The sequence below is a fragment of the Vanessa atalanta genome, chromosome 5 (genome assembly GCF_905147765.1).
Source record: "Vanessa atalanta chromosome 5, ilVanAtal1.2, whole genome shotgun sequence".
NCBI lineage: Eukaryota > Metazoa > Arthropoda > Insecta > Lepidoptera > Nymphalidae > Vanessa > Vanessa atalanta.
Window position 1 is genome coordinate 7,451,240 of NC_061875.1, and position 27,447 is coordinate 7,478,686.

Consider the following 27,447-nt stretch of genomic DNA (forward strand, 5'->3'; position numbering starts at 1 on the left):
TTTGATCAGATCTTATATCATCCAATATTTTATTTTATTAGTGATGGCAATTATAGTCTGCCGGTAACTTCGTTTTGTTGGTGTTGCTGTTGACTGTTGTGTATCTAAAGAAACGTGCGCATGAATTGCATTTTAATATTAGATTTATAAGGTAGCGATAAAGTAGTATACGTAATAGTGTTCGTCGTTTTAGAAAGAAAAGACTCAATATAAAAAATGAGTAACGATCCCGAAAAGTTTGATTCCATGCTTCTTGCAATGGCACAACAACATGAAGGTGGTGTAAAGGATGTAAGTTGAACCTTATTTATAAATCGGTTTGGTCCAAATTTTAAAAGAATCTTCTAGAAAAACAATGCTGGTTTGTATTGATCCAATATGGAATTTAATAAATGGCAGTATTAAGTCCGTTTTTGTTTTTTTAGCCAGCTAATTAATCAATACTGATTGTAAAATAAAGAAATCGGAACTTAAGTCTGTAAAATACGAAAACACATGTACAGTTTAATTATGTTCTAATATAATGAACTTTGGTTTACTTTCAGTTATTGGGGACAATAGTTAGTTTCTTAGCAAGAAAAACAGATTTCTTTACTGGAGGAAAAGATGGAGAGTGGGAGAAGGTATGTTATTGTCTTTTATACATAACTATTCTCATTGTTATACTCGATTTTGATAATTTCTATTGAATGATATAGATTTACAGATTCCGTTGTATTTGATGTAAAACAAAAATATTATTTTGAAATATCAGTAAACTTGAAAAGAGAAATTAAGTGAAAACTGTGATTTATTTTTTAATAACAAATACATATGTAATAATAAAACATTTCCAGATAGTGAAAGACACATTTTATAAACATGCAAAGAAGGCGCAAGAGGAGGCGGATAAAATTAAGAAAGAGAAAGAAGAAGCTGATAGACGGCTTAAGGATATTCAGCAGAAAAAAGAACAGGAACGTTTAGCTCGAGACTTTGAACCGGCTACTGTGAAGGAACTTACAGAAGAAGAAGCTGTTGAGTTACAAGAAGATATTGATAAAGATGCAAAGAATAGTAAGTGTACTATCCCTCTTCCTTAACTATTTACTGGTGTATGTATGCTTCATTCTTCTTTCCTTAGATTTAATTTTAATTTATAAATCTTTATGACCATCACTCCTACCATGTAAACTGATTTACTAGTGAAAATGTTTGCTTAGTAATAATAACCTCTTGTTTAGTTTTTTATTCTCAGCCATGGTGAGAATTAACAGTAACAAATAAATATTTCATATTGCTCATATATTCATCATATGGACATTAGACATTTTACAACCTTTTCTTCTTTCTCTAATAAAATATATCAGTTTGATATTTTTGGTAAATTGTTTTCTATATTGCCACAATGAAAATTAACCTATAATGGTTAAGAACTTATCTACTAAATAATTATTAAATCTCACTGTTCAGCCATCAACTAATCAGATATTTTACTACGAACAGCAATTTTGGGAATGAAAAAATCAGAGTAACACTTGATGGTGGGTATATTGTCGTGGTAGGTTGCATAGTTGATCATGTTGTCGTTGTAAGAAATAGGTAATTTTTGTTAAAATCAATGGAGGAGATAATCTCTGGTTCTCAGGTCATATATAGACTGTCTGCCTGCTTATTAAAATTAATTAAAGTGAGTCAATCAGAACACTACCAATCGCAACGTCTTCACAAAGCTGGTGTCCTCTCCTATCTATCTTCTGTTTAATAGTTTAGTTCTACAATATATATATATTTGTTAATTTTATTTAATGAATTAAGTAATAAGTAAATTATAGTAAATATTTCTTTAATGTATAAAAAATATACGTTACTTTTTTATATAAATCAGATTAGTTAATACCTAAATATTATTATATTTAAGCTTTAATCCTATTTTCATATAGAATTCAACCTTTAAACAGAGATTTTCAAAAGGTTTTTTTGGAAAGATAAGATGTTTATGGATTGCTCATATTCATTGTTTTAGAAAACGAAAATGGCAGTGGTGATGTTGCAGCTACTGACGCCGAAATGGCAGATGCAGCTGAGGAGGATGATCCTAAAGAAAAAGGCAAACTAAAGCCGAATTCTGGCAACGGCTGTGATCTTGAACATTATAGGTGGACCCAAACCTTGGAAGAAGTTGAGGTAAGCTCTTTTATTATCCTGAAATAAACTGATTCGAAATGGTTTTGTTATGTATATAATAATTGTATTGTCTAACTATCTCTAAGTATTGTTGAAGGATTAAATTTATTTGCAAATTTCAATACCAGGACTTCCGAGTATGATATATACAAATTTAGGGTTAAAAACCAGATATTGCAAGACATTGAAATTATTTTTCAATATGGTATTTGCTCTAGTACACAGCCAAAGTTTAAAGTACTGGCACAGGAAATTGATCCAAGATTTCTTAAAAAAGTAAAATGTAATTGTAATGAAAAGTACAATTACATTTTCCTTTGATAAGAAAGAAATATTTTGAATTTCAACTATTTTAATTCTCAAATATAATTGTGCTAGTTATTAATATGCTAATATGGTACTTATTCCACTAGAAGCATTTTCAATTCTTGAGTTTTCATGCTGTGTCTGCCCTTGCAAGCAATTTTTTGACATCCCTAGTGCCGTGGACATCTTATAAGCTTATTTTTCCAAATTGTCATTTAATTTTGATTATTATCTATTTTTTTAAATTATTAACATGAAATCCTTTAATATACAAAAATATGAATTTAAAATAGTTACTCAATAAACCTTAATTGTATGAAATGCTGGCAAGAATGCTAGCAGTATTTCGCCATTGAATTGCAATTCCAATAGTCCAGGCAAAAAACGAACCAGCCCTCCTGTCACCAGTGCATGCAATAAATGATATTCTACTAATGTAATTATATTATTATGATATGATATAAGAATTAAATGATTGATGCGAATTTTGTGCATTAAAATAATTACATATTTTAAGAATCACATCTCCAAGAATCTAAATGATAAAAGTGTATAGCATAATTATATAGCCAATTAGCCAATCAGACCTTCGGTACATGGTTGCCTGGTTGTATGCGAAATATTTCTACCATTACAATTATCAGTGTTATAAATGCTTTTTCTTGCCACAATTAGTTTCAATTGTTTTGTGCTGCCTTAAAAAAATATCATGGCGAAAGTTAGGGTTTTATGCAAGCTTGTCAGTGTGAATACTTCTCAATTATTCTACCACCAAACATCAACTTTGCTTATTCTCGTGTTCAAATTTAGAGCATGAGTGAGCCTACGTAATTACAGGTACATGAAATCTATCATCCTATTGTTGGCAGTGCACTGACAGTGGTTTATTATACTTTTGCCAGTACCAGTGTCTATGGGCGAAGGTCCATCTAGAAATATTTATCATCATTGCTGCATTTGCTTGTCTATTTTATTAATATAATGCAATACATGTGGTGATGACTAGGTATATCTAAGAAATTATTACAGGACTGAGTCGAGTCAAGTAGTTATTACAATACTCCTAACTGAAAAACCTGACCGAACACAAGACCGCATTGAATATTAGAACTTATAAACTAAAAGTTTGCTCATAAAAACTATAATATTTACGACTAAACTATTTAGGAATGTTTTTACAAACCTCAAAGTATATTCAATGGTTGTTTTGCTTATCTAAATAGATAAATATAAATAAAAAACATGTCTTAATCCGTCAACCAATATTAAAATAAAAAACAGTTTATTTTTTTCAAGTCATTTAATTATCACAGGTTTACGTTATTACACCACATTCAATTAAATTAATTTATTCAATTATATCTTAAATATATCATTTACATTCTGATAAAAACAATAACATGCTATTGGTTTTTTTACAATTACTGTTTAATGTGTATGCAAATAATACTATACATAATAAATATACAATACTCAAAATTAACAAAAAGTCATACAAAAATAACAAAGAAAGTTCTTACTTCGTTTGTTAAATTCTGATTTTTATCATGTTTACTAAAGATGTATATATGCAAAACTGCGTTAATGCTTTACCACGCGCGTTTAAATATAAATAACAAGTGATTTTGACTATAATTTTACAAATAAACATTTTTCAAGTCTATTCGTAAAATTATATTTATACAATTTAGAAGAGGCAAAATAATATGGTAATACGAATTCAGTCTAAAATTTATAAAACAATCAAATAAAATTCATATTAAGCAAATAACTTTCTTTAAAGTTGCAAAATAATTGTTATTTTATTTGAAAAAAAATTGACGTAATCTTTAATTGTTTGCACATAGCATTTTTGGATTATTTTTAATTGTGTACTAACAATAAATAATGAATAACTAAAACTAATCGTACATTTGACTAATTATTACTAACTTGATATAGAAACAGTTATTATTGCACTATAAATAGTTGACAGATTTTACACATCCGTACGAATTCAATTATAATTGGGAAAAGAAAATCTAAACTTTGTAAACAAAGACGTATTGGATTTTATTTTCGATTTAAATTAATGTAAACTACCTAAAATAAATAAAATTAGCTAAATAGCAATGCTGATTTTGATATTTATATTTGGAATGCACAACTATGTTACACAAATATGACGTAACCACGACTTCTGTAGTCCTTCAGATCTAACTAGCAGTACTGGTTTACGTATTTTAAATTGCAATATTTAAATATATGTCTATTGCAATTCAGTTTACGATACAAAAAGTTTCTAGACATGTGAAAAATGTTTTTTTTTTGTCATAATTGAAATTCAAATTTCGAAAAAGGAGTTGCTACTAATTTTCTCGTATATTATATTCCATATTTCAGTTTTGTTACACATAAAAAAATAAGGAATTTATAATTACGCACTTATTATAATAATGTATGGGGTTAATATTGTGTTGTCCTTTTCGTTTTCTGTTTCTTCTTAGGAGTACTTGTACATACCAGTCTCTCTGCGCATTCGCACTGAAATTAAAATGTGTATTATGAATTATCAATATTTATGAATTTGATTTTAGTAATGATTTTTGTTAGTATATTAACTATTGTGGGGCTGGACTGCTTCTTAAAATAATCCTTTGTTTTTCGAACTATAAAATAGTATAAGTATTTTATGATATTGTCTGTTACACTAGACCAGACAGACTAAAAGACAATGTTTGTAAATATAATTTCATTCAGCCTTTTAATTGATAATGTCCAAATTAAGTTTTAAAAAAATATTACCATCCATTAAGTTTAAAGAAATTGTTTACAAACTACTCTTAGTCAATTATATATTATAATTTATTCACATGTGCTGTGGATCTTTTTTTTTTTTAAATAGTGTTAGAAAATTTATTAAGTATATTACGTATTCTAAAGGTTAATTTGATTAGATAATAAAAAAAATAGCAGGTACATACTTTCCACAAAACAAATAGCTGCCAGTATACAGGCGGAAAACAAAATTGTCATTGATATAACGAGGACCGTAATCTGGTGGGAATGATCGCAGCAGCACGACTTCGGCTCCTTACTGGGACGTTGCTTCGTAAATCCATTCACGACGGTAAAATGAGTTGAGCTAGCGACCGACATCGCATCTGGTCCAGCCATTGATCCTCTTTTTACGTCTGACCAAAACGTGTCAGTTGCCTCACGTTCCTCGGGTATTGAGACAACTGTTTTAGACATCGTCGGTTGCTTTACCAAATTAATCGATTGCTGTTGACTTTGGTAATACTCGCATTCCTCTTGCACTGAATTTCTGCCGTTCATCCGAGCTAAGTTAGCTGCACTCAACAACAATGACCCTGAAGACACGCTCTGAAAACGAGAACATTACAATAGACGCTTTAATATACAATGTTCAACAATAGTTTACTTTTCGACTTCATTGCATACATCTAAAGAGTTTACACGAGCACAAGAAGTGGGAATTTCCGGGTCGTACATCTGAAGTAGTGTGAATACTTCGGTAATTTATTGCGTGACAAATAGATTTTTTTTATCTGGTTATTTTCATTACGTAACACACGAAATTCAAAGGTTTACATCCGTGTTTACATTGTTGTTATGCTTAACATCCGTATCATTGTTCTTGATACTCTGCATTCTACAAGGATTTGCGTGATATTATTGCTGCTTATCCACAGTAATAGAATATATCCTTCTAAAAAATTTCCATATAAAGTGATTGGGTTTTTTGTTATAAAGCTAGAGAACAATTAATTCAAAAACACAAGTGAATAAAGTTCATTACAGTTTTCATTTAAAATGTAATGATTTTTTTTTCCAAATATTTATGAAATAATGATATTCGTGTTGTGTTGTTCATGTTGGGTTCGATACCCATTTATTGCGAAAGGGATAAGGGTTATATTACATTACGCTATACTCACGAGGATCGCGTAGTTACCGTCTTTAATAAAAGCGGTACTAATTTCGTATAATTCGTATTAATTTATCAAATATTTATTTCTTGAGATAAATTTAAAAGATTATAAGGGCATCTATTAAAGAAGTAATTTATGATGTAGTGGGATATTAATGAGACAATCATGATCAGCTTCTTACGTGTGTGCTGTGATTACTTGATGAGCCTTGGCTGGAGGCGGAGCCGCCGCGTGAACGCGTGTCATTGATGCTTCCATTATTACTCGCCAGCGATGGTCGCGGTATATGCCATTCCTTAGTTGGAATCTGAAATCAAATATTGTATATGAGAAGATCATCCATACGCCTTACTTTGATTTCTACAAAATTGTAACGACGTTATTCATTCCCCATATTGCCTAAGTGAGAACAAGCACGACTGACGAAACCAGAACATTAGTAGTCCAAACTGCGACATGGACTGAGTTGATTGATTTGTACGTAAAAGAAAAGCTTCGACTGTTTTATTCAAATAGTTCAGGCAGCAGACAGATGCTGTAATTGTTGCGTAATTCGATTCTGTTGGTGTAATGAATATCTACAGACATCAAGGATTACTTAAAAAAATTATGCTGCAAAAGAATAAAATGATCACATGAACACAAAATCTCATATTATACATTAAAATACCCTTAAAAATTTTATAAAGTACCACATCTTTAAATATGTAAGGCTATATTAGTCATATGTTAAGTTTTTGTGCTTACAACAAATTACATAACAAGCTAATTTCGCCGTGGGCGCATTGCTGTTGTGCAAATTATACATCGTATAAAAACTCTTTGACAAGTCACTTCATAGTAAAGTAAATAGTAAAGGTCAGGTAACACTGTTACAGACACATGTAAGTAAGTACGAGAAATATCGTGTCTTTTTTTGTATATTACTATTGTCGGGTAAGTTTCATCAATTTTAATTTTAGGTCAAGTTTTGTTCCGAGTCTGATTGATTTTGTCAGATACAGTGTTCAAGGTTCGCGTTCTCTTTATTTGCGGTCTTGTTTCGCCGACCTCTGGCGCAACAAATCTCGGATTTGCTTTCGGCCTCATAGTCCATTTTGTTACTTTGATAAGATGATGGATAGGCGTTTATGGTAAAACTATATGTCACAATAATTTTCCTTTATGGTGTTTACAAGGACGTTTTTATTTTATATATTAAAAAAAAATGCCACCACGCAATGTAATAGTAAACATATAATTAGTTACTTTTAATGATATGATTATGTTGACATATATCAACTGCTTAATATTAAAGATTGGATATACCTTAAAGCACTTTGGGCATATTGCAAAATGTTTTACTAAGTACGAAGAACCGGTTCTATTTCTGGTTAGCTATGGTTGTACCGCAGAGTAAATGCCTTTGCTAAAAGTACGTTATCACTTTCGCTTTTTATACAATCTTATTTAAATCAATTGTTCATTGACATTATATTATAGTTTAATCTTTTTAAGTCAGCCAATGTAAACGTTTCTTTTAAACCTATAGATAATTTCAATGACTTAATTGTTTTATATGTATACCTTGAGATACAGCACGAGAAGCACGTGCTAGATAAAGGATGTGCGCAAATGCAACTTAACTTTTAATTGCCACAAACACGTGTAGTTAACACACATGGGAGTTCCCATGCGAACAATTTGCAATTTACCATGCTTAAATACCTATTATGCAGTACGCATGTGATCTAGCACGTGAATTACTGAATATTTATTATTAATATTTATGATGTTGCAAATAGATTATATCTGTGTAGTCATTTTTATTTATTAAACTAATAATTTATTAGTCATGCTTACGATTACTGCGATGTTATCAAAAATAGATAAATATATATAACATTAAAACTGGCAATTGAACTGTGTTTGACTTTAACGGTGATGATCCAGTTAAGAATGTAATGGCAGGTGTATAGTTGTGTAACATGTCTGGTTCATCGAGTCACCAATTATGCAATAGCGGTAATCTCGACTAGTCTAATTGAATGTGCCCAATGCGTGTCAATAACGGTGCATTGTGATCAAGGAATACATCAGAGCCACAAGCACGTTTCATAACTATTTTGGATTAATTGTCCGTATCGCAAACGTTAACGCAACATATTCAACGAAGAAAATTATATTATATAATCCATCATAAAAAATTGCGTCGATAAATTTGCCGTAGCTAATTAATCATGCGCTTTTGTAACGCTTTTTTTTTAATTATTTCATTGCGTCTGCTTTCTTTGTTTCATATTTTTATTATAAAAATGTTGCGAGTAATTAAGCGTGTCTTAAGTTAGACTTAGTGCTCGACGCATAAACAATGCTATACTTACCATGATAATCAGTTAACGACCATCTAGATTGTTCCCCTTTGGAAGAGAAAGTGTGCTGTTCCATGTCTCTTCTTGGAACACTTTCGGTAATGCAAATGTCACAATGGATAACGGATTTTAGTTCACCACTTCAATGCGTTTAATTTTTTGAATATCTTCCACTCGTAATGATTTGTACAAGACATTGCATTACATATTCTCGGAACGAAAGTCTAACGGTTAAGGGGGACACGATTACTATAAGATTAATTTGAGAGTCGTTTTTGCTAAAGTTATTGATTTGTAAAAAAAAAAAACGACTAAATGTTATTGGTTAAGTATCCATAAACAAACGTGCAAAATTAGTATGTCATTATTTGATATGCTAATTTTACGCGAATAAATATGCTATTTAAGTTTAACGTAAAAAAGCGAAATATTTTAAACATCCAATTATCATATTTTATACGCGATTGCATGAGGACACCGTAACATAACTCATTGTTCACGCTGGTCACAAACACTGACATGATGCTTATTGTCGTCCTTGAACTCAATCGTCTGTATTTATGAAGCTAACAGGAATCGTGTCAATGCAAATTGCTTTGGAAGCTGCCTGACTACTGTCTGACAATGAAGAAGGTCTACCTAATGCATGGTTAAATTTGCTTCGCTATTTTTTTATTTTCCATCTAATAATGTATAAATACCGATAATCTTTCGCCTCCGGCTCGAGGTCCACCTGTATGAATGTGGTCTTGACCGAATATCTATTGAAATAAAGATCGCAGTATATTGTTCTCTAAGTTTCAGGTCTTTGTAACCGAATCAATTTTTATATTAGGTTTTTTAAAAAAGGCCAAATGATTCGTTCAAGTTATATTCTTAACATTTCATCGGTAATTTTCTGTTTTATTAGTGGATACAATTAGTGTTATTTAAAAGTAATTTGAAGCGGGATAAAACGACGGAAAAAAGTGGCCATGAATCAGGTTATTTATCCGGATTCTTTTATAAACTTTATTATGACATCATTCGTTAACGTCTTCAATTTACTTTTATAGTACTTTTCGTAATAATCGTGCTTAATTTGTTTCCTAGTGTTGTGTAATATTTTACTTGTTGATTAGCTTTGAGTGATACTATGATATCTGTCACATTCGTTGCTGCTCAAGTTACTGATATGTTTTGTCATTACAAATAAATACAAAGGAACCACGGATACCAAAGCGGATTGGAACTTTGTAAAACTTGGTTTACCTACCACAACACTTCCTGCCTGCGGTGTTAACTAGTTGATAAATATCATGTTGTCGTGTATAACTTGTGTAAATTGAGATTAAGGTCACTGTCATCAGATTTTCATTTATATAGCCACGTTAACTTATAGACAATTTTAGCTTAAATACATTCAGCTCTAATTAATTGGAGATCCTTATGTAACACGATGAAAGCTTGTTTTGTATATTTAGGTAACAAGCAACGTAACATTATGTTAGACAATGTTTTGTTGTCATTTCAATAATATCCCGCTTTAAGAGGTCAGTGAGCCAGTGTAATTATAGACACAGTGGACATAACTTCTTCCTAAGGTTGGTGGCAAATTGGCGACCCATGGTAACCCATTTGCCTCCTGGAAATAAATAAATAAATAATCGTATCGAAAATCACGGTACTCGATTCTCTTGTACGTACCACGACACGATCGAGGTAGACAAAGGTCGCCATAATCAACGGATACTTACTATTTGCGCAATTATGTTGGCGAAGTAACGAATAATATAATTGCAAGGTTTTATTCGCTGTAGAAAAAAATACTTAAATAAATTCAGATTCATAAATCTGGAATACAATTTTTTACTAATTTTCCGCTCGAGTTTAAACGTTTGCTACGAATTAAAGTTGTAAAGGTAGAATTATACATTACATTCATTTCACAGATCTATTATAGATTAGGCAAGAACATTTCAACATATTTTAGGGCTTGCAGAAACATAAGATAATAGGGACATTTTTGTCTAAATCTTTACATGAGATATGAATATGACATGATACCAAAAGCCCTTTGGAATTTGGAATGCGGATACATATTATAATTAAACAGAATATAAAAAAAACTACAAGCTTTGTATTGAGTAACGACCTCCTTTTTTAATTTGGTTATAAATAAATGAAATTAGATTCCAACATCAGATGTATCTCTTGCATATATCCAAAATATCCAATTGAATATAAAGTTAAGTCAGATATTTTACTGCGTTTGTTTGATTTCCGCGTTCCATTCATATTTCAAATTAACGAAAGAACGGATTACGCATGTGTATTTAATACTTTGCTGTTCATGTGTTCATAAAGTTTATGATAATGATGCGGAATCAAATTCGAAGAAAAATTCAGGCCGATGCATGTATCTATGCAATAAAAGTACGACCTTTTAATCTAGGTACAAATATTGATGAGTCATTCGTCTAAACGAGCAGATGCCATCATTTTTTTTTGACACAGGAACCAGAAGTTAATTTGCCTGTTATCTAAAGACAATACTTGAATTTTTATATTATTATAAATTTATATGGACGTACAAAAAATATTCGCAGTCAACTAGTTTAATTAGCCTTTTATTTAAAAGCTTAGCCATTTTATTAAACCGCGACGTTCAACCAGCCTGAATGATTTTCAGCAAGTACATGTTCCATTCATAAGTTAGTTTATATGCTAGGCTGTTAATTGAATGGCTAATTATACTATTTGTGTGCGTCATAATATATATAATATGTAATCGTTGGTTCGTCTCTTTCTGTTTCCTGAGTTGAGTTACTTCCGAAGAACTGTAGGTGCTGTTTGAAATTATTCACACAATAAAATAAATATTTATTTTATTTGTTTTGTCGAGGTAACGGCTGATAATTAGGATTCGGTGGGTAGCGCTGTAGTCAAGTTATTAAAAATGTATTTAAATAGACCAAAATGACGCATTCTCAATGTTATTTCGGATTTAGTGAAAAAAGTGACGCTTCGATTTTTAATACATTTTATTTTTCTCTAATATTTTCGTAGGCGAAGCCTCGACGTGGTCTGCTACTTATTTTTATAATCAAGTAAAATTATTATGAAATAAAATATTCTTCAAATAATATATATATAATAGTAACAGAAATGTCCAAAATTTTATTTATTTTAAGGCTTAACGTTATTATCTACATTAAATATACAATACTAGTTCGCTCATATTATTAAAAAGTCAACTACTAAAATAAATACTTTATTCATAGTAGCATTAAAAATCAGTTTTGAAAATCTGTGCCAGTTGTACGTGAAGCGACTACCGGTTCGGAATGTGGTATTTTATCAAATATTGCCAGTGAGAAGTAGCTAGTTTTTTTTCTTGGACTTATAGTTAAATTATTATCAAATATCCTGTGATAAAACATATCATATGATATGATGAAATTATGAGTCTTAGACTGACTGCTAACTATTGAACTTTTACTTTATTGTTACTTGTCCAAATCCTGAAGTCTTGAGTTTTAACCCTGAGAAAATAAAAAAAAGGCGCAGGATCGATCCTGACCACTTGGGCTATTGTCATTCCTACTCCTAACACAAGTGATAAGCTTAAAAGGAGGAGTAATAAGAACATTAGAATTCCTTACTATTTGGCATTGCCACTATTAAAAAAAAATAAAAAATTGTTGATTTTCTCTGTCTATATAAAATTATAGTAGCTTAATCTTGCTCGTGATATCTCCGGTTATGTTCCGGATTATGAGAGCGAAGGATTAAACAATATCTTTGCGCTTTCCCTTCGTACTTATACATATGTTATATTTTATATTCTTTTATTTACCCAGTCGGCTATTGTCTGTTGAGAATGGCAGTCGTGAAAGAAATCGATCAGGAGGAAATCATCGTCATGCTATGTCTGATAATTATGTTTTAAACATAATATTAGTACTTCAAATATGAATATGATTTTATTATGTTTGCATTGATAGTTACCTATGTACATTAATCTTGTCGGAAACTAGTATTAGTTTATCTTTACTCCTTAAGCTTATGTAACGATTGTCATTTGTATTATCCTACTGAAAATAATATTGTTACTATATTATTATTTAAAATACTTGTACACGTACATAATTGCAAAATTTTAAATTATGCCAAAATAAAATAAAATATGTGTTACAATGTAGGTTATGTACTATAATACTTTAATTTATATTTCAAACATTGCTCTTAAATAAAATAATAATACAATTTTGCGTAATGTCTTAATTGCGACCCAGTTATTACCAATAGTATCTCACTCTCTAAACATATGCAATAGGGCTATTGGTACATACACCATTTGAAATGTTTCTGAACAATTATTGTCTATGACAATATACAACGTTCAGAAAAATTTACATATATTTCGTCACAACAAATTTGTTTTGGCAAGAGGTTCACGAAACTGCCTTACCTTAGAGTAAATCTTTAACGAAATGTCAGTTACGATGTTTACGTTATGTTACGCTTTGAGTAAGCCCGTCTGGGTTGATACCACATATCAGCCATAAGTAGTAGGTATTCTTATGTTCCGGTTTTAAAGGTGGTTTTAACATCTCAGTTCGTTAGGCTGGTGGTGCATTGATTTTGTAAGAAATAGTTAAAAATTCTTACGGCGCCAATGTCTATTGGCAGGGGGGAACCAACTGGTCACCGCTACCTTGGTTCACCTGATGGTAACTAGTAACTACCATCAGGTGAAGAACTATTCTAAAATGCATATAATTTATATTCTTATTTGTTTTTAAATCATTTTAATATAAAAATACCAGTTTTAAGTTATTTAACATCAATCGGCTCCAATTTTCCGGATGACCTTATAATAAATCATTTATCATAGTTTACCGCTTTGGAAAAATACTATACAAAAAAATTATACATACCGAATATTCAAGTGTCCTAAAGTAACAGTTATGAATAATTAATTAATTATTTTTATTGAAAGTCATTGTAGTGGCCATTTCAAAAGTTACGTAGCGTATGATACAATGATACAAGCAGCATTGCAAATCTGAACACCGACCCTGAACTAGCAGGTAAACTATATTAATTCAATGCTATTGACACTGATAGATCATGAATTTTAAATATGTCATTGAAGTATTTCGAAACAAAACGATAACAAACATTTTCAAACTAAAAATAATATTCCCATTCAATGTACGATGTGGCGAGGCGTAGACGATCGCAGTTGACTTTATATTTTTTTTCGTCCCTCGCTTTTGTTTAACCAAGCGAAGTGCACCGTCCGGTGATCTGGTTTGATGTTCATTTAAGTCCGGGTGTTGTGAAATGTGAAGGCCGTCCGTCGAAACCAACTTAGTTCAGTCCCTGTGCCATTTCATTTGGAACTAACTAGCGTTATTTAGCCGGTTCCGTAGCCTTGCCTTTAAATTGCGGCTCTAAAAAAGACATCTATCTCGTAAGGATACTAGAATATTAGTCATTTCTTATTGTTCAGATGTAGCAAATGGCGGCTTAAGTTTTTTTTTATTAACAATCCGCTTTGTCTATATTAAGCTAAAATAATTAATCGGTTCATAAATGTTATAAATAATGTATTATGTTCATTTGCATTAATATATTTTTGTTGTTCGGAAACAATACGAAAAAAACAAATCCTCTCGTCTGATGGAATCTATTACAAATGTATGCGGATCTAATCAAATATGGTCGCTGATAATATTCATAATTCTTCCATTTGGTCCGGATCCACCGATTATAAGGTTTTTTTTTTTTATAAATAAAAACAAAATTCCTTATATTTCATTTTTGCATGTTAATGAGATTAGTCATATGATGTTAGCTAAATGTATTCATAAATAAAGCTTTATTAGCTTTGTTCATCATTATCATCATTGTGTCGACTTTCTACACTTAATTGAAAATCGTTCAACTTTATTTAAATATTAGGCAATAAAAACGGTGTTATATAAATACGAATTTAATGTCATTTGTTTCAGTTAATTACCATCTCAGATAGAATTATAATTATTTCGCAATTTTATGTGACATTTCATTTGAACGAATTAATAAATTATTATAGAACTAATGCAATGTTAATACTTCGTTTCTAATAGTAAATTCGCGTTGTGCTGAAGTTCAATGATCTTAATCGGCTTTTAGGTAACCGTTTTATGACGAAATAATGAAAGGTTAAAGAGAACAAACACCTGACATATCATAACATAACCTTTCAAAAATATGTATTACGGTACATGTTTTTCCTTATTTAATTGTACCGAATATCTTCATGAAAATTATAAGAATATATTTAAATTAATTCATAAATTAAATGACACTGGTCTCGTTACAGCTAAAAAAATTAATCGACCTCGAAGTTAGAGCTATTAATAGACAACTCCGATCAGCTGATTATTTAATTCATTATTTTAAATGACAGTACTGTCATAGTCCCAGATGGTAGCGAATGTTACTGGTAAAAAAAAATCTGTAGGTTTGATACTTCTACTAGTTATTTATCTAAATATGTATTTATAAAATAATTTATCTTGATTCCTGATATTTATCAAACATATTTTATAACGTTAGGTTTATTTTATAACGTATGTATTCGCTTCTTTTATTTTACTTTAACATTGTATGAATTTTTGAAAATAATATCAGTAATGACCCATTTAAAAAGAATAGTAATATTCCTATTTACCCCTCAAATTAAGCTTAAAGCTTGTGCTAGGAGTTGATGGCAACAGCTCAAGGGGTCGAACCTGCGACTATATCAAAATGCGGTCCGTCAACCATTGCGCTATTGGCGCTTTAACCCTTCAAAGTCAGGACGCTTAGTTAGTTGCATCTTAATTTCAAATATATTTGTAATATACAAAGTAATGTTATATCAGATTTTTTAACATCATCAAGCTTAATTATATAAATATAATAACTAGGGTGTATTCGATTGTATCCTCAAGTCACAAACTTGCCGGCAGCGGCGGAACTATCGTAGATGTAACGTCTGATATGCGTGGGTAACAACTATAATCTTAAGTTAAATAAAAGTAATTCATCCATTCTACTTTTTCACCGAACAAATTTATAATATACAACTTATAATTATATGAATTTTACGGTATGAAAGTGGATAAGAAATAAATATCTTTACAGACAATATATATCAAGGATAGAATATTCTCTTTGTATATATTATTTGTAAAAAAATATATAAGTAGTTTTATTTGATAGGACTGATAGGTTTTTGCAAAGTATAAATTTACATCTAAGTTATCCTTCGTTTGTTTTAACTGCATTGTTAATGGTAAAGGCATACATCACTTACCGAGCCTTTGACATCCATGATTTTCGTATTGTTAACTTCACGAATGTTTTGGTAAATTGCACTTATTACGTCACTGAACACTGCATTCACTTGGTCCACATGACTACCAGATTTGCTTTGGCTCTTCAGTGAATATAATTCAGGCTCTCTCGCCCTCTCCGTGTGGCCGGCAACGTCAAACGCGCCTGTTCCAAGCGGCAAAGCGACTAGAGTCGTACTGAGAGTGTTGCAACAATCTCCAAGGCTTATATATGAGATTGTACGCTGCCGGTCCAAAGATGTTTTTATTTATTGAATAAAAAATATGAAAATAAAATGGAATACAAAAAATTAAAATAATAAATATATATATTTAGTTTAATTTATTGTTTTGATTTTTAAGTATATTTATTTATACAAATCAACAGATTACTGCAAGGTCTATATATTATTAAATATGTTTAATGTCGTTTAATTTATTTTAATGCTAAAATCTGAGATTAACAATTTTAATATAAAATTACTTCTCTGACATAATATTCGCTCAAGACATTTCATAATAAAGTTCACGTAATATTAGCATTTAATTCCGTTAATACAAACGTCGCCTCTCGGTGGCCAAGTCAACCCAAGTCACTTGGCTACAGGAAAATAAGATGATTCTTCAACAAATACAGTAGGTAAGTCACGTTACACCGTGGGACAGTGGGTCGTGACGCACCCTTTACTCCACCGGTGGTTGTGCAAGAACAAGCAAGGACATATCGTCTATGTATTGAATCATACGGGATCGGAAGGTAACGATTACGATTCAAAACGTTACGCCGATTAAAAGGATGTACGTGCCCCGTCCAAGTTCAATGTTGTATGTTATCAAAAACTTTGCCTTCAATTCTTATTATTTGGTTTAAGTTCAAACAATTAGACGTACACTTTTATTTACAAATTACATATCTATATTTATATAATAATATCATTAGTTGTATATATCGTACGAAACTAAAAATATACATTTACGAAGTATACAAATAATTCAATAAGGAAGATCTTTTTATAAAATTTTGTTTCCAAATTCAATATATTTATTTAATAATCGAATATCGAATATGCTTCATAGAAACCTTGAAAATAATAACTTATTGTAAGTATAATGTTCAAAATAGTAAACAAGACGCCGAATTTTTTTAGAAAAGGTTAATAGTATTTTAGAATTAGTTGTCTAATTTTAACAATATCTAAGTAACTATTACAAAATATTTATATAAAATTAAATTTTAAATTAGCATTTGGAAGACAACGTCTAGACGGCAAACAATAATAATTAGACCAGCTAATCCGTAAGACGGTTTAGACACGTACAGGTGATAAAATATAGATAAAAAATACATTTAAATAAATTTAATGTTATGTTTATAAATAAGAGTACTTTATTATAAACGAATTTTCGTGCTCGGGTGGCAGAATCATATACCTAATGATTGTAATTTTGACTGACAATATAATTAATACTCATGTCGACCGCAGGTTGCCTTTTATTTTTTCTAAAGTTTCTTGACACCGATGAACGTGTATATAAAAATAGATACCGAGAATTGTCAAAAATATTTAACTAAATATTTGTTTTCTAAATTACATTGTACATATGTAAAGATTATCTTTTAAATTAACCGTACGTACGTGGTTGTGTGAGAAGAGAATAAGAGATATAAAAACATAAATCTTTGAATAATTTAGAAATCGTTATTTCGTGATATACTTTAATTAAATTTATATGATATTAATCAGCTTACTTATAAAAATATCCAAGCGCCCTAAGTCTATGGTTGCCATTGTAACACGTCGGTAATCGGCGTGTAATCGTGTGAAGGTGGTATAACACAACGCTATTGAGCGCAGTTACAACAAGGTTTTATAAAAAATAATAATCTAAAGTAACAAAAGATTGAAGGTTTGCTTTATACTTAATTTCTCAGTCGCACGCTCAGCTTCATCGTTATATGGATTGTACACTCGTAGTAAGTATCAATTTGTCACTGCCCAATATCACTTATTTCTTATCAAAAGTCTTTTAAGACCAACGTCAGGTTTTTATTGTTCTCAAATGTATATTGAACATGTTTTTATATTGCAGTCTGCACGTTATTAATGACGGATAATATATTTTTTCTTTGTCTAAATATTAATCTCTCTTTTAATTATCAAAATTAAAATTAAAATTATTAATTTGTTTATTTTTTACGATGTACATAATTTCATATATATACAATCGGTAAGTGTACAATCGTCAAGCTTATTGAATTCGCATATGTGATATGGATCAAGTTTTTATTTATTTATATTCCTAATTCTTATTATAGTATTTTTAATCTAATATTAAAAACCTAACAATAATACCTGTAAATCTAAATTTCCCGTTATAAAACACCCTTATAATCTTAACGATCTTACAAATGTTTTATTATTTTAAGTTGCGAAGATAAAATTTGAATTCCCCTTTGAAACAATACAAAAGCAGTGTGAACTTTATTAAGATAAATATGACATAATACAGCTTAACATTATAAACAGTTTTAATTACATTACATCCTCGCTGTCGGTGTGATCTGGCTGTTAATATAATATCGTTCAATTCCTAGTATTCAATCGCGCCTTCTACATGGAATCCCCCCAAAAAACCCAATGTGAACATTGCATTACGTTTATATAAATACATTGTCGTGTTCGCAAACATAGCGGGATGACCTGACAACACTCTGGAAAATCAAAATACGAATAAGATAGTTTGTATTGGATGAAATTATTACAAAATAATATTTATTGGAAAAACTGAAGTAATCGCCTTTAAATCTCCCAATTTTTGGCTCCTCTTTGCGGGGAGGTTTGTTTTCTTAAGAATATATTTTTTCTTGAAGAACAAAACTTGAAAACATTTAAACATCGCTTCTTAGTTAGTTTTACATCACAAAAATGAATTAAATGGAGTAGGTAAGTTATGTTGCAATAGTAATATAGTATAATTAAAGGGCGAGGTTGTTTCAACTTGATCGAAACAATCATCGTATGTGAAAGGTATTCTGCTCTCAGTAATATCTGTAATGCCAAGACAAAAATATTATAATTCTTATGCCTCTTATACGTCATAGATATTATTTAATGAGTCCTTACATAAATATGTTTTTTTTTTTAATAAACCTTCAGATCGATCGGCAAAGCAAGATGCAACATTACAGCATACTGTTTCTGACATCGCTTATGCGAGAAACCGCTAATACGAAATTCGTCAATTTAATGACGTATAAAATATAATACCCCGGTCCGGTTCAGTTGTCTATAAATTCATATAAATATCGTCCTTGCGAGGAATGCGAGGTCATCACGCCTTCGTAGTCGGTCGTGTTCTTTCGAGGCGCTCCTCTTGTGAAACATAATAATCGTCGTTTTAGACTTGGATCATTCCGTATTCTATGCATGTCATTATGATTGCGACCCGCACCTTGTTCTCGCGGACACAATCGACTCGAAAGGATAATAACTGCAATGACATTCGATAGGAATATACTAGAGTGAGTTTGTATAAAATAAGATCCTAAACGTCATGTTAATAGCAAAATTAATTCAGTTCCTTTTATCGAGAGTGTATGAGTATTGAACAGACGCTCTTGACTTTTTGTTCGATTGACGTATACGTTGTATAGCACATGCGCACATGATGATGAAATTATCTAATGATTCACGGAAGTGATCTCTCAATGGATATTAGATACAGTCGATCACTCTTAATGCAATTCTGGACTTCAATTTTTCGCGGAAACACAAATATTAGGAAACATTAAAATATTATCAAGTTATATCGGCGCATACTTATTTGTCAATTTTACTAGGCTCATAAAAGCACTTTTGAATCGTCGTGTTAGTGTCGAATTAAATGTAACGCTGCCTGCCACTGGTTCCGAAAGTAGCTTCTACAGAGAAGCTTCTACAGGGAAGGCAACTCAGTATTTAATCTTTACTTAGTTACTTGACTCTGAGAGTATAAAATGTAGTCTCTTCAAAACCTAGACGTTATTGAGGACTATTATCATAAGCTTCCACATAAATAGTACGGCTATTTCTAGTTACGGCTAGTTTTTACATGATATTATTAAAATCACCTGTTACTGAACTTTAAACCAGTTTCACGCAGTCGATTAAAATGAAATTTTCCATGCCATTTTAGTGCTGACCAAAAAATACACGGAGGTATTGATTATCTTAATTTTATTCGTGTTATTACAAACTAGCGACGAGCCCCGGCTTCACATGGGTGAAATACTGATACTAAGTATACTACAGAATGACTTTATATACAACGTTCACAGCTTTTTTTGTCATTAGACAATAAAAACCGCTATGTCCCTGCATTTTAGATCTGTCATATTTTCGAAAATATTCATTAAATTACATGCTGGTAAAGGCCATCTTAACTATTATTAAATGCATAATGTATTTAAGGTACTTAATTAGATAAGGATTAATGCTACATTGCTTAAAATCGCTTCGTAAGTAAGCCATTATTTCTCGTAAAAAGGAAAACCTTTAGGTTCAAAAATGGTTATTGTTGGTTATGCCTAAGAGATAGACATATACCGTAATTGACTTTTTTGTAGACCTTTTTAAGGTGTACAATACTGTAGTACATTATTTTGATCTATCTCGTAGGGTTCAGCCAGTGTTGGCAATGTAAGCTCAAAAAATGGGTTTATTTACGACATCACATTAGAAAATTATCGATGTTTATCTACTATATTATGCATGTATTATACATATACACCTTCCTCTTGAATCACTCCATCTCTCCATCTTAAAAAAAAACCGCACCAAAATCCTTTGCGTAGTTTTAAAAATCTAAGCATTCGTCGGGACACAGACAGCGGGATACGATTTTGTTTAATACTATGTAGTGATATAAATAAATTAATATTGACTTTATAAAGGACTAAATATTAGTACATTATAACATATTTTATACCAACTAAAGTACATTTGTATAACATAGGAACTTCAAAATAATTATGTACAAAATATGACGTCACACAAGATAATTTCGAAGCTTAATCCCATTTACTGGGAAACAATTTCTGAGACCGTTAACGTTACACACGCATTATACGTATCTTATAACCTTTAATATGAGTGTTATTGCGAAGTAAACCTTGTTTTTAAAACAATATTTAGTTATATCCGTATACGTTAAAAAGGATAATTATGATTTATTATGCATCTTTTCATAAAGTGTTGTTGTAATAATATTATGTGGTCATATGTTTAATGTGTAAAAAGCAAAATAAAGTACATGTCGTGACTTTTGTATCCATGCAAATTAAAAACGAGAATTATATTACTAGGTTTGAATTATATCGTCTAAAATAAGAGAATTATTCTTTTTCTTAAGAAGAAGTGTTAATACTCCGACAGATATAGATTTCCAACACAATTTTTCTTTTACAATTGCGAAAAGAAACATAAATATTAATGGAACACGAGATGAACTACAAAAATGAATAGGTATATTATACATTTAACTAAACTAAGAACAAACAGATTTTGTTCACTTCTACAAAAAAGGATATTGTCAAGTCATTTCGGCATTATGCTTATAACGCTGCAGATCTCCTAGATATTGCTCTATTTATTAGATCATATCACTATCTAAACATTTTAAATTAAAAAATAAGTTAATTTTTTAATAATAATATTATATATAAATAAGTATATTTTATTATGCTAATAATAGTTAAGGTTTACTGAATAAAAATATATAATTAACATAAAATTTACAAAATATATATAATATTTTGAATAATTAGCAAACGAGTATTTAAGTAATTGTAGACATTTCGAGTTTGAAAAAAAGCATAAGTTTTTAAGCATAGAAAAAAAAACGAAAAAAAAAAATAATGTTTGACTCATTATACATTTTGTTTCTCGCAGTTACGTGTACCATTACGTCAAGTTCTTCGTCCTCGTGACCTGACGGTGATTATTAATAAGCGGCACCTCAAAGTGGGAATTAAAGGGCAACCGCTCATCATCGATGGGGAATTGGATGCCGATGTCAAAATAGAAGAATCCACATGGGTGCTGCAGGATGGACGTAATTTACTCGTCAATTTGGAAAAGGTGATTTATATTGATACTTCAACCTCGAGTATCTAATAAACTTAATAACCTGTATTTACAACTATTGGACCTGTTTTTATACGAAACAAAAGATTTTTATTTCATTGTACTTCTAAACTCTCTGTATTCTGAATGTATGATAGCTAAGATTTGTATTGAAATTATTTCATTTTGTTTTTTTTTTTTTTGCATAAGGTTAACAAAATGAATTGGTGGAGCCGCCTCGTCTCGACCGATCCCGAAATATCCACAAGGAAAATCAATCCAGGTAAAATTGTTATTAACTTTTGTTGATCAGCATATACATTAATGAGTTAATCTTTCGTATTATGTTATAAAAAATATTCTCGTTATACGTATTGAGACTATAACAGAAATATTTTAACCGCGTACACGGAGATGCATTTAAAGATGGATCAACGACGATTAGTTATTAAAATAATATTTCATCTAGCTCCTCTACACGCCGCGCTGGGGCCAAAAGTAACGGCGAAACGTAGCTTTGTCATTTATAGAAATCAGAATTAAAATATTCAACAAAAGTAGTGGCTATATTAATTTTGTCTAAAATATATTTTTATAAAGAGAAATTAAAGTAAAAATACAAAGTTTAACTTTTGTGTCTCGATTTGTCTCTTTAATTGCAGACAATGCAAAACATTTCAATGAATTCATTTCTTGAATATAAAAGTATAAGCTAAACGACTAGTAACGAAAAATATTTCTAAAATTAGGGTCATATCTATAACAAACTAGCAGTAGGTCAACAATTATAAGGTAAATGTAAAAGTAGGTCTTGAGATTAAATTAATCATCGATTTGTGTCACGACGATACATTATTAATACATTTTATTTAAATTCCAAATTCTAAAACATTGAATAAATGAGAAAGTTTAGTTATAGCGATTCTGTAATAAGAAACTCGGAACTCATCACAGAATACGAGCGTTAAATGTATGTAACATGTTTTGACTATAATAATCATTATTAGGATACACGTATCAAAATTGCGTATCGCCTTAAGTCGGTTGTCAACATTTCACGAGTGTTAAACGAAGAGAATTCTTACAGAATCGCACGAAGTGTCTACAAACTTTTAAAGTCAAGGTTTCACGAAATTCAATAAGTTGACGTTATAACAGGAAAAAACATCCCTACTAATATAATAAGTACTCCAAAGTGGAACGATTTAGATGAAATTTGTTATGAAAATAGTTTGGTCAGTTTTTTCGGATATATTCAATTAAGAGTGTGAAAAGTGGGTAAATGATTGTTTGTTTGGCGAATCTATAATTTCTTAAGTAACGACTATGAAAATCATTATAATTTAACTTTTTGTTAATTCATATAATGTCTGTGTAATAACTCAACTTCCCCGAACAACAAGAAAGAACAAAGATTACCTAAAATAAACTTCACTTAGAGCCAATTAACACATGGATGAAGACTATTTTGTTATAATAAATTTCTAGCTAAACTTAATAATTCAATGTTTGATAGAGTTTTGCGATCATTACTTTAATTATAAATTTATCTTAAATGCATTCTGTAATGATAGAGCCTTCCGTTCGGATTTCCTACATTACCTAGTATATAAACATTCAAGGATGTCAAGATGTCTTTCTAAGTTTTAAAACTCGTGAGAATTAAATAAATACTATAATTACTTTGTATACTTTAACGGTAAACGACAATGCCACGTGATCAATTGATTGCTAGTGTATTATTTTTCTATCACGACATATATGTATGTATAACAATAATATACAAATAATTGTTTGTTTACATACATTAAAGAATTAAAAAAAGAATAATTTAAATGAAAGCATAAATATTTGTGATATTTAAAGAAAATACATTCAAAACTAAGTAAAATGCAAATCTGTATAAATACTAGATTGATATACGACAGAGCAGTAATATTCTGCTAAAAAGATACTACGTGTCTTGGCTGTCTAGTTATAAAATAAAGTAACATAGATTATTTATGATAAAAAGTGTGGAGTTAACATTTGTTTTTCATTTCGAATAAACAGTGTAATTTATCTTGTTGGCTTTTCCCGGTGGAATCTAAATCTTCCCGGTAGAACCGGTGGTAACTTCGCTTGATTTTGTAAAATAATGATTCAAAAGAGATCCTACACAAATAAAGTATATTTTGATTGATATTACATTAAGTAATATGTATTGAACCCTCTGAAAATGTTATACTTCTTTTAATAAATATATAGAATTCGCCTTGTTGGTTTACTTTTAAAATTTAAATAGAAACTTCATTGTCTCCCAAATAGCAATCGTATAGAAACATACTAGGCCAAGATTTATTGTATAGAAAGTTTTTGCCAATCATATTCGCAAACTTTTGTTTTAATGATTCGCACAATAAGTACTAGTTCTATTATTAATTGTACTTTCACACTATCACGGCTCGTACTTTCAGAACGGAAACAATCTGTAAAATATATTTTTATTTAAGCCAACCAATTCAAGCTAACAGCTAATTCATTGGGTTGTTTTAGTTTGTGTATGTTGCGCGATATATTCGAGGATTGTGAAACTATTTTGACTTATTTCATAAATGGATAGTTTCAATTGATTTTAATGTAATAAATATGAGTGGTAAATTAGGGAATTTAATACTTGCAATTTACTTAGGTATTTGGTGTTTTAATTTAAACATCGATTTTTCATATACAAACTACAAAAATCACTTATTTACTAAAAATAAATACAAACAAGACTAAAATTGTGTGTGTTGTGTGTATTTTTTAAATTTTGTATGGACCGTGGGAGTTGAAAAATATAATTTTATTAATATTATAAATGTAAATTATGATTGTTTGGATGTTTGTCCTTCAATCACGATCGAACGGTTGGACGGGCTGAAATTTAATAGCGAAATCAATTACCTCGTAGCATTTGATATGAGATATATTCATTATTTATTTATTTTTCATGAATATAATAGCATGTATTAAATTCGTAAGTAAGACACAAAAAAAGCACTGAGCGTATCAGACGTGTTACCATGGAGCGACAGCCAGCTGAGTGCGGGCGGATTAAGAATCAAATGCTATTATTCGTTTAGATTTTTTATTAATAATATACATAATCATCATAAAATCAAAAAGTCTCAAACATTCTGTCGATTGAACTAGTTGTTGTTATTTAAAGTATTTATTGTATTCTTCTAATATAAACTTCTATAAAATGTATCGATTACAAATATTTTTATTATAAATGCTACATAAACGCAATGAGTGGATACTGCCAATAATCGGATAAAGTACGAACATATAAAAATATTTAAATACTATTAAATCTACTTTAAAATCGATTAACCGTCTATGATTGTTCATATTATACTATAATGATGTAAAAATATTAAGTAAAGGAGAGAAGAGAATTCCGCGGATAAGCCATAAAGCGAATAATCCGCCTACAGATAATCGGAAGTTACTATAACCATATTGTACTTAAATCAACAGTTTTATCAAAATAAATCCATAAGTTGCAATACATATTGTTATAATTTTAATATTTTATTCCAGAACCATCAAAGTTATCGGATTTAGACGGAGAGACAAGAGGCCTAGTTGAGAAAATGATGTACGATCAAAGACAAAAAGAAAGGGGACTACCCACCAGCGAGGAACAGAAGAAACAGGACGTACTTAAGAAGTAAGCGATATATATTATTAACTATGGTCTTAGTCAATTTTTTTTTGCTTTATGAGAAATCCATCGGAAATTTGAGATAGAACTACAGGCTTGTACAAATTTTACAAATAAAAAATAAAATAAAAATGAAATCCACTCGTATACCCAATCGATGGAGTAAAGATAAACAACAACCTTATATTTTGAGTATCGACGTGATTTGCTAATAACTCAGTTATATTATCACGAAACAGTTGCTGTTAAATATATCTTTATTTAAATATTCTATTTAACCTCTTATATCCACTTTAATTTGATTTCAAAGTTCCCATAATAACTTCGCTGACATTCAAAAGGCAATTTTCGCTAATCATTAATAAAAACTATAGATTATTCAAAATTTCGATCAAAGTTATCACGTCAATTCAATGTCAAAGCAGTTTAATTGTCTTTACTGCTCCTGTAGTTGGAATAGGCTTGGTCTATACAAAAGCGTATAGGGCTATATTTATTATAAATACTTCGAACCTATAACATATAATTATATTTATACCATACGACTACAAAACAAAAAAGTACCTGTCTCTCGGACTTAAAAAATAATTTTTAAAAATAGTACCTATATATTTAAAAATTCAATTAAAGTATATTATACATAATAGTTATTTTTTGTGTAGCTTTGTATTTTTGTACTTCTGATTCGTGTTATTTAAAAAAAAAAAAAACATCATAGCTTCTAAAGTTAGCCAATACAATTATTGCGTCAACTCTAATAATAAAGTCAAATGTATGTATTTAAATTACACTTGTAAGTATTAACTAGAATAAAACAGCCTCACATAACCGTTTTCCTCATTCCTCTTTACGTGATCAATAAAGGTAGAATCATATTATTGGGCGGAAATGGAGACTTCTACATGCAATACATATAAAAGTACTTTATTAAATCGCCAAAAAGTAAAACTTATTATTCAACCTCTTATGTCAATACATTTCGCCTTGAAAACGAACATTTAACTTTTTCCGCAAACCACTGCCCAGACTTCAACGGAATATTTTTTTCATGAGATAAATAATATCCTATTTTTTTTTTACAGATTTATGGAACAACATCCGGAAATGGATTTCTCGAAGTGTAAATTTAATTAAAGATGATTAAAAACTTATCCAATTCTTCGATGTCGATAGCTCGCTTTATTAAAATAGGAGCTGATTATTGAGTAAACGTTGCATGTCGATTACATTACTTATAAATTAATGGTCGAGCAAACAAGTTGTCTGTCCTAAAACTTATTGAATTTTTAGATCTTACTAATCCATGTAAACCATTTATCTCGACTTAGGTAAAAGTTAATTTAAACTCGTTTACTAGTCAATAGTAACATTTCAAACGATTTGTTAATGGCTACTTGATTTGCTTGATAAAAATATTATTATGTTGTTTATATAATAAACAAATAAATGATTTTCTTTTATCGTTTCATTTTAATCCATTAAGTTAATTCTACTTTATAAACTTTTTAAACAGAACAAGTTTTTGTCTTGGTTAATATAAAT

At 30.1% G+C, this 27,447-nt stretch overlaps 2 protein-coding genes across 2 annotated transcripts; one reads left to right on the forward strand and one right to left on the reverse strand.

The window, feature by feature from the left end:
• The first annotated feature begins 55 nt into the window (after window positions 1-55).
• LOC125064207 (nuclear migration protein nudC) lies at window positions 56-27,089 on the forward strand. Its single transcript, XM_047671145.1, has 8 exons — window positions 56-291; window positions 546-623; window positions 837-1,056; window positions 2,006-2,166; window positions 22,041-22,229; window positions 22,425-22,497; window positions 25,782-25,911; window positions 26,988-27,089. Exons 1-8 carry the CDS (start codon window positions 217-219, stop codon window positions 27,037-27,039), a joined length of 978 nt encoding a protein of 325 aa, XP_047527101.1. The 5' UTR covers window positions 56-216; the 3' UTR covers window positions 27,040-27,089.
• On the reverse strand, window positions 3,844-16,297 carry LOC125064208. The gene is made up of 4 exons (XM_047671146.1): window positions 16,092-16,297; window positions 6,589-6,714; window positions 5,436-5,838; window positions 3,844-4,995 (listed from the first exon to the last, which is right to left on the reverse strand). Exons 1-4 carry the CDS (start codon window positions 16,107-16,109, stop codon window positions 4,955-4,957), a joined length of 588 nt encoding a protein of 195 aa, XP_047527102.1. The 5' UTR covers window positions 16,110-16,297; the 3' UTR covers window positions 3,844-4,954.
• Window positions 27,090-27,447: the final 358 nt, after the last annotated feature.